Source organism: Trematomus bernacchii, unplaced genomic scaffold (assembly GCF_902827165.1).
Source record: "Trematomus bernacchii unplaced genomic scaffold, fTreBer1.1, whole genome shotgun sequence".
Classification (NCBI taxonomy): Eukaryota; Metazoa; Chordata; class Actinopteri; order Perciformes; family Nototheniidae; genus Trematomus; species Trematomus bernacchii.
Window position 1 is genome coordinate 12291707 of NW_022987714.1, and position 25498 is coordinate 12317204.

General features: G+C 41.1%; 2 protein-coding genes across 3 annotated transcripts in view; both read right to left on the bottom strand.

The window, feature by feature from the left end:
* The window catches only part of dyrk4 (dual-specificity tyrosine-(Y)-phosphorylation regulated kinase 4), a 32052-nt gene extending 23295 nt beyond the window's left edge, over window positions 1-8757 (bottom strand). The window contains exons 1-2 of the mRNA XM_034141779.1: window positions 8726-8757; window positions 7685-7754 (exon numbers count right to left, since the gene is read on the bottom strand). Coding sequence (XP_033997670.1) covers window positions 7685-7754; window positions 8726-8757 — 102 coding nt within the window. The remainder of the gene's footprint in view (window positions 1-7684; window positions 7755-8725) is intronic.
* A 1030-nt stretch (window positions 8758-9787) lies between these two features.
* On the bottom strand, window positions 9788-25261 carry wfdc1 (WAP four-disulfide core domain 1). Of its 2 annotated transcripts, none has more exons than XR_004556754.1 (7): window positions 24808-25261; window positions 12475-12670; window positions 12249-12332; window positions 11640-11780; window positions 11278-11337; window positions 11128-11187; window positions 9788-11026 (listed from the first exon to the last, which is right to left on the bottom strand). XR_004556754.1 is itself a non-coding variant. In XM_034141111.1 (7 exons), the coding sequence occupies exons 1-6, from the start codon at window positions 24898-24900 to the stop codon at window positions 11129-11131; spliced, it is 624 nt and encodes a 207-aa protein (XP_033997002.1). In that variant the 5' UTR covers window positions 24901-25261; the 3' UTR covers window positions 9788-11026; window position 11128. The 2 variants fall into 2 exon arrangements, 1 of the variants encoding a protein (XP_033997002.1); XM_034141111.1 differs by having other exon boundaries at window positions 11287-11337.
* Between the last annotated feature and the right edge of the window lie 237 nt (window positions 25262-25498).

The window sequence follows — 25498 nt, forward strand, 5'->3', positions numbered from 1 at the left end:
GTAGAAAAGCTCCGTCAAGGTCAAAATGAGCTAATGGAAGCCAGTGGAAATAATTATGTTTGCTGTGTAGCTGCAGTCAGGAACATTCTGTACTGATGTATATATACACACTGTGTGATCACTCAGTGATATATACAGTACATGTAGCTACAGAGTTAGAGCAGGGGGTGTGGAGGGGGCAGTGGTAAGTTGTGTTTTGATGACATTTACTACAACTGCAAGGTAAATATGGTGGCTCACACTTGATTAATTATGTGACAAATAATAATCAAAACTTTCAAAATGCTATCATAAGATCATATGTTTTCAATACCAGTGGTTCCAACAACCAAGTTGTTTGGTCGAAGGATTGTGTGTAGTGCACATTTGCCCAAAAGGGACAAACCAAACTGGCTGTGTTCCAAATAGTATGTTTTATTTTTACTTTAGTACGTATGCATATACATACAAATAAATGACTGCTTCGTCAAAACATTGTACCTAGAACTTTGACTGAAATTCTTATATATCGTGTTTCGTTCTGGGTATTATGTTACCTGAATGCCACCATAGGTTCTCATGCTTGAAAAGGGAGGGGTAAGTGCAATCTGCAACCTCACCACTACATGCCAGTAAATCCTAAACAGCAGGCCTTACATTTGGACACCAGACATTTGCAGAATAACACTATTCAATAAGTAACACTCAATTATTGCTCGAATTATTGCTATAAATGTTCTCTTTATTTCATTTTAAATTTTTGTTTGTGCTTATGAGATCCTTCGCCTTGTTAATATTTCATAGAGTGACATTACACCATAATTATAAACTGTTTTGTGTATTTGTGGGCGTGTTCTGTGGGGTGGTTGATAGAGCTTGACCTACCACTGATTATTTGTTGTCCACTGTGGCAGGCCCTTAAAACCACCAACATAAAAAGGTACACATAATCTTCTTGTCCCTCATAATACATGACACATCACTTTGTGTACTGTAATAACCACAAACAGATATACAAGTGCTTCCTGTCTCTCTTCTTGACCAGACATAGAACCAGAATTGTGCCATAGGCAATGCTCCCTAGTTTTCTTCTCAGAATATTGGACCGTGGTGGCACTATATACAATAGCATTTTCCATTTTCCAATTTCCACAACTCTGAGTCTAGAATATTAACCCCTCACCTTTGAGGCTTACAGACCGAAAAACAGACAATCCTAACCCTTTGCCCCAATGTCCTAAAAACATTTACTTTTCATCTTATGCGGTATCACCAAAAACCAATCTATTTCCCACAGCCATACTGTATTAAAAGTTATAACCTCAAAACATTTATAAAAACGTTATAACAGTTATTGTACTCAAGACAACTCTTTTGTGATTTCCTCATCTCTTAGCCCTCATAGAGATGCAGCCTTCAGAGAAACATGGCCTGGAAAAAATGACCCTGCAACAGCTTTTTCTTTGCCCTTGTCTTCATTTACAATTTTTTTGGGAAGCAATTCAATAATACAAATACAATACATAACCCAATACATACATTGTATGTATTTTAAGATCCTTGCAATCAAATTAGAGAGAGATTAAGGTAAGGTCATGGCATTTGTCAGAGCAATACATACTTCCTTATCTTCTTTTGTATTAAGTTTCAAGTAAAGAAACACAGGAACCTAAACATTCGGTACATGGACATGGAGCTGTTCATTTTGTTACTTGCTTTCAACATCTGCTAAAAGTAATTAAAACATTGCAAATGTTTGCGCAGTTCACAGAGCAGGTCAAGTTCCTTGATGTCCTGACCAATTTCAGTGATGTAACTATTGTTGGCATCCACATTTGTTTTAGCTGTTTTGTAAAAGTCCCAAGAGATGTTTAAAAGAAAGAGTCCATACTCAAACAGATAGAAGCTTCTTAACTTCTCCTTATACATGCTCTACCTAAACAGTGTATACTTTTCAAAGCAACATAATGCTGTATTGCTCAGCTATGCAAGCCTTACCTCATTAATCATCCTTTCATCCAAGATCTGCTGCTTCCAATCCCTGGAATGAGTCCCAACCCAGGGCCCCATGTATGGCTCTGCTCGCCACGCAGAACCCTACTGTTCTTTCAATAATGCCAATCCCATAAAATGATTAGCCCGATGCGAGACAGCTGAAGCATGTGTGGCATAAAAGCTTGTACAGGTACGTGTGTGTGCGAGTTGACATCCATATCAAAATGTTATCTTCACACGTTTCAGTGCTAAATATGCGGACAACACTGCATGCTTTTCCCCCTATCATGTGCAGCGCGGCTGTTGACCTGAATGCCCCAGACTCTGCCCTCTGCCAGGTCTGAGAACCTGAGGATGGAGGAGGTGCCGCCAGGACTGTGAGTGATGATGGCCGGGCATCTCTGGGGCCACACAAATTGCCCTTAAATGGCCCCGATGTTACCTCTCTTGACTCCAAACTTCAAGGCAACCCATTTTTCTATTTTTTACTTCCAAAGAATGTGTCCCTTCTCTTTCTACTTACTTTTAAAATATTGCTGCTTGTGCTAAAAGCATCTAAGTAACTTCATTCATTGCCTGTATCCCACAATGCTACCCTCTCAAACCTTCTCTTTACTCCTACAGAGGGCATAGGTGAGCTTAATTTGTCCCCCAGGTAAGATGAGCATTGTCCGTCCTTCTTTTGACCCCATAAGCACTGACTCCCCTGTCACCTTCCACAACACCCTCGCAAGGTGATCCGCTTTTGTCGCCACTTGGATACAAAAGACCCGACGTCCGTGCTAGACTGACACAGACGATACACTGCCTTCAAACTGTTACAATTAGCGCAAATTGCAGGTTTTAATCTGACATGTTTGGCAGATGTGGACAATGAGGGCTGAAACGTTTGTTGTCTTCAGGTGCCACGCAGTGTCATTAAAACACAGTAGGCAAATGGAGAACCTGTCTTAGATTCTAACGGCTTTATTATCCAAGGCTCAGGTGTTACCTTGCACTGCTGATGATAGCCAGGTCCCACTAAAAAAGAAGGAGGGTTACTCAATTAGCCTACTGCTACAGTGTCTAGAGGACATAAAGGCCTGGATGGCGTGCAATTTCCTAAAACTGAATGAAGGAAAAACAGAAGTAATGGTTTTGGCAGCAGTGGTAGCACCACTGGCATCAATTCTGTAGACCTGGGTTCCTTGGCTCAGTACACCAAGCCCACCATTACGAACCTTGGCATTAAAATGGACCCTGAACTAGAATTTGAGAGTCAGATTAAATCTGTGGTAAAAACGAGCTTTTATCACCTGAGGCAGCTAGCCAAAATAAAACCTTTTCTCTCCAGACAGAAGTTTGAGACAGTAATCCACGCCTTTGTCACCACTCGGCTGGATTACTGTAACTCTCTCTACGTGGGGGTCAGTGGGTCCTCCCTCGCTCGTCTGCAGCTGGTGCAAAATGCTGCAGCAAGGCTTTTAACTGGCACATGGAAATATGACCATTTCCCCCATTTTGGCTTCGCTCCATTGGCTGCCAATACATTTTAGGATTCATTTCAAAATCCTTTTATTTGCTTTTAAATCCCTAAATGGCATGACCCCACCATATCTTTCTGAGCTGCTACACCCTTACAACTGCTCCTGAATGTGCCCAGAACCAAGTCAAAGCTCAGAGGGGGCCGTTGCTTCTCTGTAGCGGCTCCCACACTGTGGAACGATCTGCCCATGCACATCAGACAGGCATCCACACTGTCTGCGAGTGTTGCTTTTAAATTGTCTATTGTTACTTGTACTTGTTTTATGGTGTGTGAACTGAGCTGTGTTACTTTTTGTATGTTTTGTTTTGTTTATTTGACTGTACAGCACTTTGGTCTGGAGGTTTAAAGTGCTCTATAAATAAAGCTGTATTGTATTGCATTGTACCTTCCCAGCTGGCATTCATGCCTATCTCATTCAACAGGTGCTACAGGTGTATACTGACACACTCTGTCCAACACAGAGACTGACACAGGCATGACAACGACCGACATAATTCTGATTATCTTTATCACAATTACTTAACAGTATTCTGTCTTATTGTAATAGGACATTTATTTAAAAAAAATGTGTCAATCGTTTTATATAAACACACTCCCTTGCTTTGTTTTGTTTCTGCTTTGGCTGTGTCAAATAATACTAGGGAATAAAAAAAGCTTAAAGATGGATCCCTGTATAGATCAGTATGATAGTTGTACAATCTGTAATATAAATACTAAGTGACTCCAAATAAAGAATACAAAAAACACTTTCAACACAGAAAATAAAACTTCAACCCAATTCCTTATTACTGTTGAGATCTGGAAGAAAAATGAAAAACGTGCAATATAATTACATTATTTTAGTTGTGCAATCACAGTAATAATTTCCTTAAACTGCTTCTGGATCATTCTACAATTGACCAGTAGCCGACCAATGTTTCTTCACCATATAAATCTTATGGTCCTCTTTTATTTATGCTACTATTGTTGCTTGTATTACTCTTAATATTAGTGGCAGAATTTGCTGGTTATATTTATCACCAAGATATATTATGATTATGAACAGCAACCAATGCTCTTATATAACAACATTTAAATAAGACCTCGCACATTATTACACAACAACGCTCCCGAGCCTATGGAGATGGAAGGAGAGGGTGTGACGGGGGAGGACGTTGGCATACCCTGCTCAGCAGCTCTGCTTTGCATGACTCACCGTTAAAGGAAAACAGATGCTTCATGCAACCAAGCCAGGCACTCATTAACAAATCTCCCTGGGTGGCTGTTTACCCAGCATTCTTCTGTAAATCCAATTAATGTTTGTCAGACTTGGGGAGTGTCTCAGTCCAGCTGTCCTCTCCATGCAGAGGATGGTGAGCACATCCTCACTATGGAAATGTGCAGCTGTGCCATAGCAGCCCAAGTAGGCTCAGGCTGGGCAGCATAAGGCCAAACACAGCTTCCCAGCGCTGTGTGGACCAGTGGGAGGGAGCGTAGTCATACACAGCAGCGAGGATGATGCTATTTATTATGGCGCTATACGGAGACTCACATGTGCAAGCGCCATGTGACGACCCTGACAACAAGCCACAGGCTGTTCTGTACGTGAATGCATACAAACACGTCAGACAAAGAGGTGACAAGGAAGTTGGCATCATATTGGTTATAATATAATTCATACACAGTGTGTGGCAGTGTGAACCCTGTGCACTGTGACACTGATATCAGTGTGTAATTCAGCAAAGGTGAGCTCCCTCTAATTGACCGCTCTTAATTCAGGGGGTCCGGTGTCAACAAAGGACAGAGCTGTGATGAGAAACCCTATCAGGGGCAGGGTTCATCAGAATAATGGGAAGGCCCTCTCCCGCCAGGTGTATGCGTGTGCCCTGATAAACAATAACTGATAACCACATCCGATTGTTAAAATAATTCCCCCTTCCCAAAGATATAAGGAAACAAAATTGTTGTTAATTTGTGTTTTGCCACTATCAGATGTAATGACAACAAATAATATTCTGCTTATCCTCACGGCTTGCCATACTGAATCCAAATTTAATGTATTCAGGGTCCTATTTCCTCACCATACAGGTTTGAGATTTTACTGGCAGAGCATTGTTGACTCCACATCACGTTTTAGTTTAAAAGAACGATTAGAAAGTGACTATTTTTGTATCTGAGGGAATGTTAGCTATAGCTAACATGGTGGAAAAACACATTTGTCACTGCAACTGATAATTATTGATTGGCGTAGTGAAATACTGGTAAACGCAACTGGTCATCTAAAGATTCAGAGTGTATTTATATTGCATTTATATAGGGATGCAAGTAGAGCTTGATTAAAAGACCAACAGATCAACAAAATAAATATAACTGCTTTGTTGATCGATCAATGGTTACACCATACATTTTCTTGTTCCATTCGCTCCAGTAAAGTTATCAGTTTTTTTCAGTTTATGGCTGTTAAAGACATAGATTAACTGAGAAAATAATCAGCAGATGGAAAAAAACGTTCAAGACTCCTGAAAATAGGACACGCTAGCTGCATATATAGAAATCCCTAGACAATAAGCATAATCCAGCATGAATTTATATCAGTACTGCAGACCCACTACTGTAATAATATTTTGCCCTGAATCTCAGCGAGTGGACGATTACTCAGAAATAAGTCATGTTTATCTATAAAGTAAAATGAAGCACTTTATTGGAAGCCTCTGACTACTCTTTATGATATAAAAATAAGGCTGAAATGCCGAATGTGGACTTTAGCAGTGAGTCATATCGTGTAAAAGTTGCAAATATGAAAACATACTGCCTGGTAGTCTCAAGGCGTTTCACATCTTGAAGGGGTGCATCTGCTCAGAGCAGCTGCTTGCGTCAGTGCTTTATAATGACGCAAATGCGCTCTATTGATATCCTTACTTCACTTCGAGAACATTTTACTCATAGTGAAAACACACAGGTTCAAATGATGCCTCAAACGCAGCTCTTTCTGGAGTTTCTCACTGATGTTCAAAGACTAGTATCGTTTCTTTTTTGAACGTCATCAGGTTTAATAATCTGTTGGCAGTTGCATTGCTTATTAATGAGAATATAGGGGGCCTTTTAAAGAAATGCTGAGTTCAAAGCAAATACAAGCACCAGGATGGGATTAAGCACTGGAGAGAGCAGTCAACGCACCCTGCATAATGCAATATCTACATGTAACTTGGAATACTAAAGTTTGAGGTTGGTTTTGAATCTACGTTTTTCTGTCATGATGGATATTATTGCTGTTTCTCATCGGCCTCTTTTAAAGGTGTGTGTGTGTGTGTGTGTGTGTCTCTCTCTCTCTCTCTCTCTCTCTCTCTCTCTCTCTCTCTCTCTCTCTCTCTCTCTCTCTCTCTCTCTCTCTCTCTCTCTCTCTCTCTCTCTCTCTCTCTCTCTCTCTCACACAGTCTGCATCTGATGCCCCTCTTGTTCAATATTCATATATTGTGTTTCCTCTCTATTAATCTATTTCCACATCAAAGCGTCTCTGTTTGAGCAGAGGTAGCTTTAGACTGAGGTGACCAGCACAGCCCTGCATAGTGCTCCACATCAAAGGGTTTCAGTCTTTCCTGCTGCAGTGGACTGTCCTCCCTCATGTGATGTTCCGAACTGTATTCAAAGTTTAATCAACAGTAAGTACAACAGTGTCCCAAAGGAGCTCAGTGAGCGAGATCCTAGGGGCTTTGAAACACTAATCCCTTCATGTGGGAAGGGATGGGGTGAATCGGTCCACTGCTGCGTGAATGGGTCCTTTTAGGGCAGAGCTGGAGTTGTGAAACTCTCTAGGAAGAAGAGACGACGGGGCTAACCCAGGTGATGTCAGTGCATATACATACAGTATAGTGCCTTGTAATGGCTCCAGGTTGGGTATGTCTGCTCTTCCCACCTCTCTCGAATGGTTCAGTGGTGCAGGCCAACATCACAAGGTAGAGTAGGCTATGTTCCCTAATAAATCACTTCTGCTGAGTGCACACAATCTCCGAAATAACATTTGTTTAATGGCCTGGAGATCAACACAGGGTGTAGGGTTGCTTGGAGCCAAACAGAAACATGACCACCACTTAACTTATAGTAGTGAACCGGTCAGGTTGTCAAGAAAATAACTGAACTCAAGCCTATCAAAAAACGTACTAAGCACATTACTGTAGATTAGTCAGAAAGTAATAGTAATCCTCATACCTTGATCAGCAGTGGAAAGGTGCCTTTTCTCTCCTTTAGTAGCCTTTCCAGCTTAGTTTTGGAGCCAATTCTGTACAATAGAAGACATTTTAGTCAAAAATGTTTGCGCACAAGGAATTATGTTCAATATTATGGATGGAAACGTATGAATAAAAGTGTTAAATTATGTTAAGCGTATCATGCCACTGTTAAAAAGTGAACACATTTGTAAAATGCAGCCAATATTGTCCTTGCTGCCCATGACCTTGACTGAGATGAAAAGCATATTTAAAGGTGGGGTAGGTAATTTTGGAGAAACCAGCTCGAGTGCGCTAGAATTTGAAAATACACAGCCGGAACAAATCTGCCACTTCCTTACAGAGCCCCTCCTCCAACACACACAAACGCGCACATGACCAATGAGGGCACGAGATAAGTTTGTGCACAGATGGAAAGCTGACAGGCAGGTAGGCCATCCAGTTATTTTAGCCGGGCCGGCTAAAATGATTGTGCTTTTTACAGTACTACGGCTTCCACAGATTACATTTTTTTATGGATTTTTTTGTCAAAGCACTTAAGATATTCATTGCTATTGGGATGTTAAGAGCATTCCATGGAATATAACAAAAAGTGTATCTCGAGCCGGTTTCTCAAACTTACCTACCCCACCTTTAAATGTTTAGAATACTTACATTGTTGATAGAGTCACAACTGTAAGAACATTTTTCATTAGTGCAGCCTTTTGTATAAACTACACTGACACCTTCTGGGCACATGTTGGTATCATTTTTAAACACATTGAGATCCTCTGCCTAGTTACTGGAGGTGTCAAGTCAGTCTGACAGCTTTGGTGATACCAAAAGTGGATGTTTCCAACATTTTTGAATGGTAGCTACTTGACATCAAATAAAATAAAAATGTTGCTAACTAGGAAAATATGTAGGCTACTAGTTTAAATAATTATTATAGTGAAAGATACAAACACCACAACAACATTGTGTTGAAGATAAACAAACTACGAAACTTATCTTCCACATACTTACAGGAGAATTCCGCACTAACCTTTTGTCGGATGATTTGTTCGGCGCACTCATGGTGAAATAAATCAACAAGGTGGCGGTGATGAGGCAGTCACGCGCGACATGCCCAATAGTTTGTTTGAAGTCTCCGACCCGGTGCTAACACTGCCTGTGTGCTGCGGAGCGTTACCATCACCGGTTTATACAAAAACAATGGCTGTTATACTCGCCACACTAAGTACTCACTGACAATTTGATTCTGCTTTTTTTCCCTCTGACGCAGCTTTTAGGCAGGTGCTTACGTCCGTGCTAGCGCTGCTATGAGAGAGGGGAGAGGGGGAGAGAGCTAGACAAAAGGAGAGACAGGCACGAGGCACCCACTGGGCTATATACATTTTCCACATGATGTCGGTGTAGCATTGCAATAACAAAGCATTTCCTGAATGTACAAAGTTTAGTTTTACACAAGGATTTCTAACTTCCACATGCAGATGCATACTTATACAACATGTTCTCTTATATTCATATGTTAAAAAGGTTAATGCAGATCTGAATGTTGAAATTGTGGCCCTTTAGGCCTTATTTGGTTTTAAATGTATGCCCTGTGGCCTATAGCCTACTGCACCAGAAGAAAGTATGATATAGAAATAAAAAACATGGGATGGATGAAGACATCCTTTCACTGTACAGTCACCCTACTAATAATAAGCTGCATTTTTCTTGTTGTTCTGAGTTTGTATCTTTATGCTTTGTTGCACTTATTTTATGTCGCTTTGGATAAAAGCATCAGCTAAATTTAATTTAATGTATAAAAAATACTACATTTCATACTGTTGCAAACTATTTTGCACTGTAAGATCAGATGATTCAATAGATGACGCATAATACTGAATTCATATGATGTGGTTTTTTTGGAATACTATTTAGATTAACCAGAAGGAAATTTGACTTTTTAGAGGATATCCTGAAACTGTCAAAAACAAAATCCCTGATGTTTTCGGTCTTTACTTAGAATGTCTACGAATAGAGACTTAACACAGTATTCATCTCAAATTTGTTTCTACTGCTAAAAAATAATAACACTACCAGAAAAACATCACAAAACTGATTTCAACAATATGGTTTATTGAGAATAATCAAGGCAACATGACAGCACCAGTCAGATAACATTCAGACTCCACTTTAGCTCTGCACATAGAGTATGGTTAACAGCTTTTAGCTTGACCCCTCAGTCTATTATGTGACCAGCTTTTTATCCTGTTGGTATTATTATAGGCAGCAATATAAGTGAGCACCACTTGCATTTATAACAAAGACAATAGCGATTTGATCATGCAAGTAAAGTTTAATAGTAACATAGAAGATCTTTTTGACCAGTTTCAAACATCTGCTCTGTGCAAAAGCCCTTTCCCGCACTGCAACAGGGGATGAGATAGTGTAGAAAGCCAAGTATTTTTAAATAATGTTATATAATTACTTAAAATTATAAAATGTTCCAACAATCTAACTGCATTAAATTAATTTCAGGACATTAATCACAGATATAAAACATCCAGTTTTATTTTGAAGGCAAAATCAACCCCTAATCTACCTTTCAGTATCAAATTACAGATGAAACAATTGTATTTTATTTTGAAGTAACAGTCAGCATCTGTTGGCCATTACTATCTACAGCTGTTCCAAATATTTTCAAACTGACACAATCCACACAGTCATTGGACACATTCTGATTAATTAGTCTGAATATTAAAACACATTTGGTTTTAATTTAACAATGAGAACCACTGCTGCTGGAAGTTGTTCTATTTGTCTATAAAACGTTCCAGATTACAGATCAGGACATTTGAGCACCGTCCTTATGAGAAAAATACAGAAATATAAGTAATACACCCGCATGGTTTAGATTTTCTCTGCTGACCAGCCTCAAGGTTAGAGGGTGTGATTTCAAGAATAAGAAAGAGTTGCAGGGAGAGGGAGGGTTGTGTATAAACAAACAAAAAATGGCATTGGTTCCTTTTGAGACATTTGATGAACAGCTTTGGTGCACACCCTCTGCTCCGCTTCACCACAACACATTCTACTCCATTCATTAACAAACACCAGACAGAGAGACAGAAGAAAAACACTTATTTCTTTGGCTGTGTATTGTAGATATGTCAGACTTCTCTCCCAAAGGTGGAGGTCAGGCTGAAATACAGGGCTTTGCAAAGAGGAGGTAGCAACTGTAGGCCATGGAAAATGGTCAAATCTGATCCTGGTTCAGGTGTGGTGAAAGATGATTGAACAGAACTGGGGATGTCTGAGGTTGAGTTATGGTCGTAGCTGAGTCTGAGGTCAGGTTGATCTGAGAACAGATAATTAAGAAAACATAAGGCTTTGTCGAGCGGGAGATACAGGTGCATTTGGTCTTTGGTTTTTGATAGTTTAAAGTGGCTGGAAACATACTTCATCCAAGGTGCTTTTGGTGATGTTTTTCGTAGCGCACTGCGTTGCTCGAGCTGGTACCTGTCAGTGAAAGACCCATCATCATGTCAGGCAGATTGGCACTTATTACTGATTTGGTCAAAGTAAAGGTTTTCAGGTAGTCTACATTACCTCACTTACCTAAGTAGTCCTTGTAGTCCTTGTAGTATTTGTGCCTCAGACCACGTCCATCTTTAATAAGGCCAAAATGGGAATACAAAATAAGAGACTCAAACCTGATCTCCATATGGTAGACATTGCACTTATGCCAACCCCTTAGCTACAGATCACAAGTTCAGGCATTGTTCTGAAAAGTCACTCCAATTTGTATAATTTAAGATCGTTTTAATAGGAAAAACGTGGCCCCTCACAGGATTCTGATGAAATTAAGATAGGGAATTAGGTATGTCAAAGGCCTGGATTCAACGCTATAACACATTGCCATTGCCAACCATTCAGCTATTTAAGTTAACAGAAGTATAGTTTAGCCGTACCTGAATTGCCACGTTGCTTGATGCACTGTCCCCGGTTTGGGATGCCTGCTGCAGGGTTTCCTTGGTTGATGATGTGGCACTCGTAACCCGTAGGACAGTGAAGAGGCTCGTCTCCATCCTCCGTTGTGCTGCAGGCCTCAGCTATTGGGCATGAAACACACCAGTGTCATTTTGTTGAATATGTGGTTAGTACATTACTTTTTTGTATTTACCTCCTTTAACCTGTCATGTCTATGTATACATTTCTCACTCAAATTGATAGCATCCAAACTCTGCAAACTTCGAAAGAATAGCCCGTTTTTTTTATATATGCGGTGTAATGTATCATATGGATTTTATTCACAGGGATCATATGAGACTTGATGTTGTAGTTCAAGAGGATAGACTCGAAAAAAGACTTTTACCTTGACATGACAGGAGAGTAAAGCTATGGTAAAATCAAACAAAAACCTATTTTGTTCCGTATTCTGTACAATGACAATAAAAGCTTTTGAATTTGAATTTGAATTTGAAGATGCATTCTAATTTTGAGAAGTTAGTTAAGAGTTTTTTAAAGTCATGCAGGTTGACCATTGAGCTACAAGTCCCAGTATAGGTGTGAGTACTCACCCTGCAGAACCTCTTCAGGCCCGTCTAACAGCCAGCCATTGCCCCCTAACCACCGAGGCTTGGGCTGCACCAGCCAGTCCAACACTGTTCAGAAAACACAGAACCACAGCCAATAAAATGCTGGTTAACATAATTTCAAACAGAGAAACAATAATGGACCAATTTCCAAGTAGATTAAGATGCAAACACTTGTATGTGTCCGCATGTGTCTTAAGGTGTTGCTGACCTGGTGGTGGCTGGACAGACTCCAAGCAGGCGTAGATGCATCCGTTGTAGCAGCAACGTTTATGGCGCTCACACTCTGAGTCTGAGCGGCAGCCCGGCACCTCACAGGCTCTCTCTGGCAGCATCTGGGGAGGCGGTGGACACCGGTCATTCTTCTGGTGCTGTGTGGACTGGGGGTGGTTGGGGTACTCGTAGTCCTGAGGGAGAGAAAATGAGACCAATGTCCATGTTTGTTAATTGTTGTTAATAATTTCTGTGAACGCCAATTGATACTAAATGTAACGTCTTATTAAGTTCTTAACTGAAACACGACTTGTAATTTTGGAATGGACATAAAGTGCACGTTTTGGCCAACAGAGAGCAGCAAGGGATCTGTGTGATCTTTTCATCTCAGCACAGCAGGGCTATAGCACTGTAGGCTTCAGTATGCATGCCTGCCTGCTAACGTCTTGACCTGGATTGGTAAGGTAATTCACTGAGGGAACAAACACATCCCTGGTGATCATGAGAGGTGGAAAGTAGGCCACAGAACCCTGAGCCAAGCAAAGACACACTTCACAAACTATGACGGCTTTGGTAACACATGCATGTGTATGCGTGTGTGCACAAACAGCAACACACACACTTTTGCACTGATCTGCTTTGTATGCTTTGCAGAGGCTAACATAATGAGATCTCTATCACAGCCACAGCCTCTGTTGTTAAACTGTTTTTCACCAAGCTGCAGCTCTTAAATGTTTCCTGCTTATTGGTTTAGACTTGTCGGGGAAATCATTTGTTGGTTTTAACACTGCTGGTATCAAATATCACATGATTTGTGCCAAAGTATAAGCCGCTATTCTTTGATCTGGTTTATGTACACATGGAAGATATTATAACAAAATTCCAAGAAACACAGCCCTCATAGACTAAACAATAACTCGTACTTTCTCACACACTGTATAGGCTGTTGTATGACACCCTACAGAGTGAGCAAGTTCATTTAACTCCTATCTTCTTACTGCTAAAATAGCAACCTACACAGCTGTTTGGTCTAAAATCCCTTTTATAACAAGGACATTTATATTATAGGCCATTTGTTGGGTGCTAGGTTGTTATCTTTGAACACTTTGCACTTCTACGGCGAAGGAAGTTATGTAGAAGTTAGTTTTGATATTTGATCCCTTTTTAAACAGTCATCATTCCAATGCTTCATATTTGATTCCTGCAGAGTTGTTTGTTATAGGAACACATGCAGTGTCAATGAAAAACAAGCACAGCCAGAGAGTTTGTGAATGTATGTCTTTTCAGTCATGTGGGTGTTTTTTTCCTGACGATACAGTCTCAGCCGTTCATTTGGGAGGGTGTCCCACAGAGGGAGACTATGACCCAATTCCAATTCACCCCCTACACCCTACCCCTACACACTACCCCTCCGTTTGCGCGTTCGCACGGAGGGTCCGCCACATTTGGCGCGTTCACACCGGAGTACTTTTCCCACAATAGTTCATCAGAACTCAGATATATTTGCGTTCACACCAAAAAGCCCCCTGAACTAAATTAGTTAATCAGAACCATTTTTACCCCCTTTTCAGTCCCTGCTAGAGAGCAGGGACTTTCGTGGGAGAAAAAGGTTCCTATGTCTGATTGGCTGGGCGGAATGCAAACCACGCCCCGTAAAAGTTTTGTGAAGCCGCCATTTTATTATCCTCGCATTAGCATTATTAGCATTAGCATTCGCCCAGTGCACAAACGCAGAGAGACTAACTTATGGCAACACAAAAGAAAACATGGGAGCGGTGGAGATGAGGAGGTGTCGGCGTTCTGGCGATTTACTCGGAAGGCTTCAGTAGAAGCTGCTGGGAGTCCCAGCAGCTTCTACTGAAGCCAGTCCCCAATTCCGGGGACTTCCGGCCAGGGACTCCGGGTGGCAGTATATGGCGTGAAGTGGTTTGCGGCCTGCCAGTAAACCCAAAGCAGAAGAAGAAGAAGTGACGTCAGCGGCTTAATTTGCCTAATCCTTCCCCAGGAACTTATTCCGGTGTGAACGCGATCTGCTTTAGTTCATGAGAACTAAAGAGTTCTCATGAACTAAGTTCTCATGAACCTTTGTGGGAAAAGTACTGTGGTGTGAATGCGCCTATTGAGTCCGGTCATGTAGTGCAGCAGGTGCAACCCGGGGTGTTTCTCAATCTCGAGTAAAGCTGCTCCAGAGCCACTATTTCAAGCATACTACGTCATCGAGTGCCACCGAAGTACTGTTCCAATGTCCAGCATACTTGGAAATCTACCGAACCCGGCGTACTTCGTTTGGAGAAATTTCGAGGCTGCACATGTGTAGACTCCGCGGTCTTAAAATCCCCACAATGCTTTGCGCACGGACCAATTTCCCAAAATCTGTGGCAGAAAATGTAAGGCGGGGCCTCTCATATGACACACACCTGCACTCTTGCTCGCCTGTTCCACTCTTCGTTTTCCGAATGCAAGGAAGTATTCTTGCCTCGCTTCTGAAGCAAGACGCTCGGAAGACATGTGCTACCAAGCAAGCGTACTCGAGATTGAGAAACACTCACAGTCTCACGGCATTTCGTGTTATAGTCACAACATTTATTTAATCTATTGATTCGTGTTCACCAACACGATTTCCGCATTTTTTTCGTGTCACACAGAACGATTTTAAAAGCAATGTATTTCTATTGGTAGTATGTTTCGTGCCTGCACTGCGTCTTTTTGTCCGGTCGGGTCTTGGAAGACCGGAAGCTGTGTGGTTCATAAAAATGTTTTCTTACTCAATATCTTACCCTAAGCCTAACCCTATCCCTTTTATTTAAAATTGTATAATGTCGGAGTTTTTTTTGCCGTCCGCGAGGAAAAGAAATGTCTCAGAGCCTCAGAATACTGAAATCTGTATTTTTTGTCATCTTTTTTTCCTTCTAATTTGTTATTATTTGGGGCAGGCACGAAACATACTACCAATAGAAATACATTGCTTCTAAAATCGTTTTGTGTCAGAATACTGAAATCTGTATTTTTTTTAATCTGTTTTTCCTTCTAATTTGTTAATATTTACATTGCTTTTAAAATCGTTCTGTATGTCGAATAGTCCAAAAATCGTGAAGTCAGCACCGATGCAGACTCGCTGTTTGAGGGCTTCATAACCCACGCCCCCTCCACACTCGTTGGTTTGGAACAGCACTTGCTGTGTGTGTCCGTCAGGATACACGCTGTTTACAAGTAGTTCCAGCAAACATCCACTGATAAATTGCGATGTTAACAACCTCATGATAACCTCATATTTGTTTAACTTAGGATCATACCTGTGTTTAGTCTAGATTCTAGAAAAAGGTAAATGTGTGAATTTTATTATAAAGTTGTGTATATTTACAGACTGTTGCAAAAACTAAGAAGCTTATAAACATCAGGTTTAAAACTAAAATAGCTTTACAAAAAAGTAACACAATTAAAGATGTTTGGAGTTTTATTTTAGTTATTAATTTGAATTTTTTGTCCAAGAGATGCTGATTTGAAACCGTTGTTACATACAGTTACAGCATTTCCTGTTTCTGCCGAAGAGAGGGGAGTTTGTTCCAAAGCTTGCCGCTGTATTTACACCATAGACTGTATGATTTACACTCTCCATCTGACAGGAGGGAGCCTCATTTAGCTGCGAGTGTCACTCCGACACGGAGTTCACTCCGTCACGGAGTGGGAGTGGGTAAGGTGTGGTTTGGAATTGGGCCAGAGAGAGTGGTGTTTTTCTCGACACTAGGGCCCAATCCCAAACCACGCCCTACACCCTACCCCTACACAATACCCCTCCGTGACGGAGTGAACTCCGTGGAGTGACACTCGCAGCTCAATGAGGCTCCCTCCTGTCAGATGGAGGGAGTAAATACAGCGGCAAGCTTTGGGACAAACTCCCCTCTCTCCGGCAGAAACAGGAAATGCCTTAACTGTATGTAACAACGGTTTCAAATCAGCATCTCTTAGACAACACATTTAAATGAATAACTAAAATAAAACTCCAAACATCTTTAATTGTGTTACTTTTTTGTAGAGCTCTTTTCGTTTTAAACCTGATGTTTATAAGCTTCTTAATGTTTGCAACAGTCTGTAAATATACACAACTTTATAATAAAATGCACACATTTACCTTTTTCTAGACCAAACACAGGTATACGATCCTAAGTTAAACAAATATGAGGTTATCATGAGGTCGTTAACATCGCAGTTTATCAGTGGATGTTTGCTGGAACTACTTGTAAACAGCGTGTTTCCTGACGGACACACAGCGTTGAGACCGGTCAGGTAGAGACCGGTCTCCAGTCAGCACCGATGCAGACTCGCTGTTTGAGGGCTTAATAGCCCACTCCCCCTTCACACCGCTCCACACTCGTTGGTTTGGAACAGCACTTAATGTGGCGGACCCTCTGCGCGAACGCGCAAACGGAGGGGTAGAGTGTAGGGGTAGGGTGTAGGGGGCGGTTTGGGATTGGGCCTTCATTAGTAATTAGATAATCAGCTTGTGGGTTGGGCATGGTAATTAAAACTGTGCTGTTTATTTGGCAGGCTTACTGAACCAGCTCTTACAAACCATCCGGAAAACGAAAGCAAGTGTTTGGCGCCGACGTTGGAATCACTCACACTGTGTGCGTATGTGTGTTCACTTTAAACACACATTAATTCGTTCTGGCAGCTGAGAGCTCAGTGGGTGGATGTTTTTTTTAAGGGTGAGATGGGGGCTTCACACCATGGGGGTATGGAGGGAACAAATCACGGCTGAAACAGTTAGAGCTTAAAGAGTAACTTCAAGTTCCTTCATGGTACTTTATATTTTTTTATTTTCAATTGAACATCACTTGTAGGGTAGGGATGGGTTTCATATTGCAATATGTTTGGGTATGTCTGTAACTATGAGTTTTTGAAACAGTATTGCGTAGAACCTTGACATTATGGTCTTGGTTAGACTCTCTATCATTATTTGATAAAAAAGTTCCTTTTGAAGCTACTATTTGCATGAAGAATAGACCAAATGACTATGTGTTAACCCTTCAGCTCTACAGAAATGTTGAGCATCTTTCAGCTTATTGTTTTGGTTTTGAGACATCATTCCTAGACATAGCAGGTAGCCGGTTTTGTTGAAAATGCTTTCATAAACCGACTTTGATAAAGTACTAGCTAGTGGACATATTTGATCAATAGCATCCAAGAAGCCTGATGGTTGAGACCAAAACAGAGCTTGAAATGACAGTAAATATAAAATATATATAAATATATATACATTTCAAATGAATTCCTCAACTTTACATTGACTATATCTGTATCTGAAGGATACAAACATACCAGGTTTCACATACCCAGACTGGATTGTTATTCATTTCCTCTCTCTTGTTTGAGATTAGATGATATAATGTGGAACATCTCTCTGCTGCCAAATAAAAGGAATGAGTGGAATATTAGAGGCTCGCTGTGTGTAAGTGTGTGTAGTGTGTGTAGTGTATCTATTGTACAGAGCAATGCTCCAGTGTAAGTCCAGTAAATAAGCCATTCTTAGCTAACAAGTTTACTATATCAACTTTAAAGACAACGGTTTGTCAACGAAAAAGATATTTCTCCTGCAAAACAATCATGTTTTGAGCACCTTGGTAGCTAAGTGGTGACAGTGCATGCCATAAAGCCCTAAGGTATATGACTATCACAGAGCTCTCTCTGGAGCCTTTGCACAAATTTTTTACTTAAAAGAGTAAAAGAAGAAAAAAAATGTCTCCTTGAATACATAGCCCTAATCACTTGAGCATGTTACAGTAACTCCTGTCTGTACATGCTCCCACACTGTAGTCTGTCTCCTCATTCATGTACTTAGGAGATAAGGAGCCACGGTAGTTCACAAACTCTCTTGGTATGCAACTACAATTTATGAATGAGGACTACAAAGTACGCTGTGTTTAGATAATGACATAATGACCGCTGCCCTTACTCCCCTTGTCTCATATCCGATCTGCTCTCAGAGTCTTGTACAAACGTCTCCTTCAAAGGATCAAGTGTGCCCTTCCTGTTTATGTGACTCTGATAGTAATGTGTATGTTTGCATGTACACATGACTTACACTCTGAAGCCATTCATTCTTTATTGAGATTTGACTGATACTTGCCAACACTGAAGCTCTTTTTTACTGTACTTTTGCCCGCATGTCATTCACCTGCTTCACTTTCATGGCTCCTCTTCAGCCTTCATGTCTTTGTATGCTAGAGGCCATGCCATGCTCTACATCCTGAGCTCTTTCACACTATCCTGGGCACATCTCTCTGATGTTCTACGATGTTTATTTACACTCCTGTCATTTCATTTTCATTTAATCGTTTATTTGGCAGGGACAATGCACAGTGATGAACACTTAAAACATTAAAATGTGTCAAGCGTAACAGTGACAGATTTAGCTTTGAGCTATTTTCCATCTCCAGTCCCTCACATAAAACATGTAAGAAGTTTACATTTTACAAACATAGCAAAAACAAAATACATGATATGCAAAAAGTGCAAAAGAGCAAGAGCAGCATACACAAGTATTTACCACATGGCAGTACAATAGCAGCAACGACATATATAGTGCAAGAGAAGATAAAAGAGATACATAAAGTGCGAGAGGAGATACCCCTGTGTTAAAGTGCAGTTAGCGGTGATTGCACGTCTGTTTATTTCTCAACCATTCTTTGAGTTGACCTTTAAAGCTATTGAGAGTGGGACAATCCCGTATCTCAGTTCCAGAAAGAGCTGCCTTTAATGGAGAGGACATTTTGTCCAAAAGTGGTCCGTCTACGATGGACTTCATCTGTCTGCTGTGCCGCTCTCCTGTAGAGATACTGCCTGAGGGTCTGTGTGTGATGTTCATGTCTATCTGTGGGCATGTTTCCCCCTCTCTTTCTGTGTGTCTCCGAAGCACTCTCACTATCTCTCTTCCTCTCGGCTTTCTCCTTGATCTGTTTGGTGTTGAAAAGCAGTGGCATCATGGTGACTGTTTCGATTGATCTCAAACTTCTCTCGCTAAGTTTGCCTTTCCTTTGCTTTTCTCTTTAGCTCTTTGCTCTGTGGTTCATTGGGTGTTGGTGGGGCGAAGCCACTGGAGACCCTGTCTGGCTCCATAACTGTACTGGGATCAGACCGTTCATGGTTCCACACAGAGATCCCAGACAGATACGCATAGATGCCTGCACAAGCACAATCTCAGGCATATGCACATACAGTACATTAAGGTTAAGGTTGTGCACATTATTCATAAACAAGGAAAACCTGTGTTCTTTCATGCAAGTGTCAGCTGACATTCACCAGATCTCCAATGCCTACTAAATGAAGTAGCCCACAGCAAACATCTGGTTAGCTTTTGGGTTGTCAGGACTCATTTCCTGTCTCTATACCAGCCGTCTGTTTGACATAAAGATAGACAGACGTGCAGACAGATAGAGACGCATGCAGCAGACTGAAGTGTGAGGAAAACAGACTGCTGTAGATCAGTGGGAAATGAGGGTTTCAGTGATGGAACGACATGCTGACAAACAAACAGGTACATTCACAGCTGGGAAAAGCAGTACTTGATTTGTGACAGAGATTTTTCACCTAGAAATGCAAACAAACAAGCTGAGGTGTGGTTTACACAACAGGAAGGGGGTTAACCAACTGTGCATGCAGATAATTAGTGTTGGGAAAACCAAGCGTCTGCTACCTGTCAGAGTTAGCCTGAGGTAGCAGGAATACCCGAGATAGGGTGCCCGCACACACAAATGTTCTGTAATACACTTCTATTCTGAGTTTGTAGGTGTTTATTGTATATATTGGGTATGCAGAGATATTAATAAAAATACTGTAAGCCTCACATACTAAGATTTGCTATGAATTTTGGCTCTGTTGCTGGTTGCTATGGGCTCTCTGGTGCCATATTAAAGCGAATCAGAGGTGACAAAAGGCCCCCAAAGAACATATTTTTCTTCGAACAACTCCCAAGTAAAATGCATGCAATTTACCTAAGTTAAAGCACAAGAGAAATTGGCATTAAAATATTCTTCAAGTTCCAAAAGTTTTTATTGTGCAAAATGGCCCATATCAGAACCACATTTGTTAAACTGCACAGGTGGATTATAAGGGTGCATTCATGTCCTCACTTTACTATAAAGTTGGGTTTTATATTCTGCTGGGGAGCTTAACTTATAATAATAAATCATGATACATATGTTTGTACTAGCACATTTGCCATGTCTTCAAATGTATTTGAAGTAGAATTATAAAGTTGCATAAAATGGTACCTCACAGTTGAGTGATTATGCATACTTACATTCCACCACTGAAAGAAAGTGAAGCAGCAGTCCATGTGAAAATGCTTTTGTCTTTTTGGTTTGTGTATCTATGGTAGCAAGAGGAAACTGCCCCAGTGTTAGTCCAATAATGTGCTTCTGACCAGCAGGCTTATATCATCTGACTCAGATTAGTCCTGCTTACACGCACGCACGCACGCACGCACGCACGCACGCACGCACGCACGCACGCACGCGCGCGCACGCACGCACACACACACACACACACACACACACACACACACACACCATACCCTTTTTAATTGTAATGATATGTGGATCGTGGACATCCAGGCTCTCAACACATGCTTATTTGATTTAAATGCATAAATATGGTATGGGATCTTCATATAACATCATATGACTATCTATCCGTCATATTCATTTAATCGGTATTGAATTTATTGTTGCTATTCATTTGTTTGTCAATTTTTTCAATTACTTGAGAGGGGAAATAAAGCTCTTGAACTAACAAGGTTAGATTAGCTAAATTGTTCATTAGAAAATAAGTTCACACGTTTTTAATAAGATGTATTTGTATCTACGACCTCCTGTCTCATAACTGTCAATCATGTCTGTGTTGTGGAGAAGTTTTGAATCAGACACACAGGTTAAATAAAAAATGAGTGGTGCAACGAAGCACCATTCCTGTGTTTTAAACACTCTGCGTCTGCATCCACTAAAAGGTCAGCAATGTCAAGAGGGCTGCAAGTGAATCCACACATATCTGTGATTTTCTTTCTTTCCAATAGAATTGTTGCTATTTTAAATGCTGGTTTGACATTTAAACAGCTTACGCTTGCCAAGGCGGTGCTGCATTTGTCATGCATTCCCATGACTTGTCGACTGTCAGGCTTAAAGGCCACAAACTATTTGTTTGGTGAGTAAAATGCATTCCTTGCGTGAGGAAGTGAACGTGTAAGGTTGTAAATGGTACTGGTAAAAAAGAGTATACAACAGGAACGTGAAGCAGCTGCCTCGAAGTGATTGTGTTTTTCAGTTATCTTTAATACACACTAATTCTCAAAATGTCAAGGTTATTCCCCTTCAATTAATGTATGGCATGAACATCACACTGTTCTCTTGATAGCATCCGGGTTATTATTTTTATAACTTCCTTAAAAGCTACAGTTTCAGTTAAATAGCGGTGTGAGGATCTGTTTTGTTTAACATAGCGGCCCCAGGCCAAGTCAAACAGACGGCCAGCCTAAGAACAGGAAGTACACATGTTCCTGAGCATCTGCAGGGCCCCGGTTTTAATACCAGGTGCTGTGTGTGTGTGTGTGTGGTGTGTGTGGTGTGTGTGTGTGTGTGTGTGTGTGTGTGTGTGTGTGTGTGTGTGTGTGTGTGTGTGTGTGTGTGTGTGTGTGTGTGTGTGTGTGTGTGTGTGTGTGTGTGTGTGTGTGTGTGTGTGTGTGTGTGTGTGTGTGTGTGTGTGTTTGGGTGGGTGGGTGTGTGGTTGTGTGTGTGACTTCTGCTGCCCACACCACTCCACCTGTTTTCCCATCTACTCATCAAAAGCATTTCTGTTGATGGTAAGTTACCCTCTCACGCCTATTTCTTACCTTTACACCCTTATTATTAGTCATGTATTATTAGTCAGGCATTCCCCCTTTCAAACACAAAGAGCAAATTAGGAAACTGCTACTGGTGACCTTTGAACTTTGTGGCAGGGGGAGGTCTAGATATGGAAGGATGGAGGACATGACTGTGAACCACAAGACCATCTCCGACTGACTTCAGATTTACACATGAAGGAAGTTAGGGGCCAAGACTGCAGAAATAGTAGGATATATAGGCAAATAAATTGAAAACACATTTTATACTCATTGTTAAGAAAGACAAGACATTCAGGTATATGGAGGCCCACTCAGGCCTGTAAAAGAAAAAGAAAAAAAGGAAAGATGATAGCATTTTGATGAATAACAATCCTATAGTATAAGGCATTGTGGTGACAAAAATAATGACTTAGTATTGCGAAATAACAACTTGTACCGCAACATAATGAGAATCTTTCTCAAAATAATGATATAGTATCTCTTTGCCTTCATTTTGAGTAAGAAACGTTGTCATTATGATCATTGCAGGCTCTTTTTTTCTTCACAAATGTATTTATTTATTTTTCTTTTACAGGGGGAAATGGTCTTTTATGTTTCAGTTGATCATAGTGTATTCAGATTTCTTTTTCGACCCGTGAAATCGTTGTAATAAGATGAATGCAAGACAGTCACTGAGCACGCTGGTGGCCTTTGGTTTTTTAAACATTTCTACACATTTTCCTTTCAAGACACTATTCCATAGTGCTTACTTGAACTACTCAGTAACTTTCTGCAAAGCCCCAGTGTTATGAATGCTAAGGGAGTGTATGTATGAGTTTGTGGGGGAGGTGGTGATTAAAAAAATGAAAGATTGAAAGATGCAGAGATGAAAAGGTTCAGAGGGGAAGAGACAATCTCCAACTGCCCAGCCTTCTCAGCATGTTCCAATTACAGCAGCTTTGAAGCCGAGTCCAGCAAGACGCTGCTTTTGGCCCATCCTGAGAGCAGGAGGAGGCGAAAGAATGAGATTTGAAAGAGGGAAAACGGGGGGTGGTGGTGTGCTGAGAGGCACATGGCCGAGGGGAAGGAGAAAGAAGGGCAGAAAGAGGGCGAAAGTATAGCTGATTCATATGAGTGAAGGGGAGATAGATAAAGGCAGAGAATGACAGCGTGAAAAGGGGCCAATGAGGGCATAAACCAGTTAGAAAGTGAGAACATTGAAGCACGAGAGGGAAAAAGAAAGAGAAGGCAGCACGCTACAGTGAGCCCTTGTTAGAGTTGATCAATCAGCTACACTGAGCCAAGTTAACAAGCAGGGGCCCGGTCTGCCAGTTCAGTTCCTGCACTAATAATCCACAACCCAACACACAGAGACACACGTTGAACATCCTGTGTGCCCTTCAATTACTCGTATGGAAACGTGAAAATCATCGACTTTTTACAACCTGTTGCATACTCCACTTTCTACTCCTCATCAAAACTGTCAATGTTCATGCTTAAAGTAAAGTGCACTTTTATTCAATTTTCCAATTGTGGAAGATTTTCGTATCCTTTCCTTGAAAAAATGCAGTAAAACAATGCAGTAAAGCTACATTGCATTTTGACCACTTTAAATACTTTTGGGTGGTCTAGTCATGCATCATAGTTGATGACCATACAGTATGTTGTGTTGCAATATCTGTATTGAAAATAATAATTATAGCTGTCAAAAAGGTGTAGTTGAATGGACAATATTTACCTGTATCCCTTAAGTTAAAGTAAAGAAAGGTAGTAAGTAGTGTATAAGTTCTTTATAATCACATGTATTTACACAATACATTAAATACAGACTACAGCTGGCAAACCTGTTAGCTGAGCTAAGCTTAGCATAAGGACTGGAAACATGGAAAATAGCAACCACAAATTATTTGAATCTATACTAGGACAAAGCAAAAAGACCTGTGAATGTTTAATCGTGTTTGTTTAAAACCACGCAAAACCTGAAATGACTAGTTGCAGTTATGTTTGGGATATCACTGCTCCCAGCCAAGAAATACTTGTAACAACGTAACAGACACATTTTTCATTTATGGATTAAACAAACGTGATATAACACATGGATAAGTGATGTTTAGAAGTGCTGGTAGAGGGTAGAGCTTGCTAGCTGTTTTGCAAGTTTATTCGTCTCATTTAACTCTTTGCAACTAAATAGCAGTTAGCTTTTTCTTTAAGGTTAAACACACTTAGTTAACACCACTGCTCTTTGGCTACTAGATTCAATCACTCATACCAGGTCAACTTTACCATCTCTCACCTCAACCAAAAAACTGCTCTCAGTGTGTGAAACAGCTCTGCAACAGAGCCAGTATTGTACTACAGGTCTGTGAGCTTTCACCTACTTCTACTTTGGAGGATTTTCTTAAAACAGCCACAGAGATAGTGATAGAGAAGAAAGCCACACACTCATGCATGCAAAGGTGAGGTTAGCAGTCCCACCTTTTGGTTGAGTCCCCTTTTCCTGATCCTCCTGGCATCACTTCCTGTGGCCAGGGCCAACAGGGACAGCAGGAGCACCACAGAGCCCGGCATGGTCTGTGTCCTGCACCGCAAACTCCTTCTTCCTCCTTAGAGGTATTCCTTCTTCCTCTTCTTATTTCAAAGTGTGTCCTTTACGAGTCTGTGGTGCCTTTCCAGCTGAAGCAATAACTCTCCAGTGCTCATGTGCAACCAGAGATTACACAAACCCTCTCCCCCCAACCGGACCTGCCTTTATATCCGCCTGAGAAAAAGCGCAGGACAGAATGACTGAGTAGAGAGAAGTGGGGGGAAAGTACAAAGGGAATGAATGGAGGCAGTGTAGGGAAGAAATGAAAGAAGGAAAGTTAGGAGAGCAGGGGAAGGGAGAAACAGCAGCTGTCTGTGCATCAGTTGCCGAGAGCTGGAACTGTCTGCTGGCACAGCGTGTGCACATGTCTCTGGTAGAGGAGGGGAGGAGGGTGAGAGGAGGGAGGGGAGAGCATTAGATAGGGTAGTGTGTGAGACCTCCCCCTTGCCCCCTAGTTGCATCTCTGTGCACATCTGGTGATCTTTATGCGAGTTTGAGAGAGTTGTGTCAAAGTGCGGTTGGATCATATGTTATATTCTGTGGCTTTGCTTCACATAGGATGACATTGGATAGGATGATGTG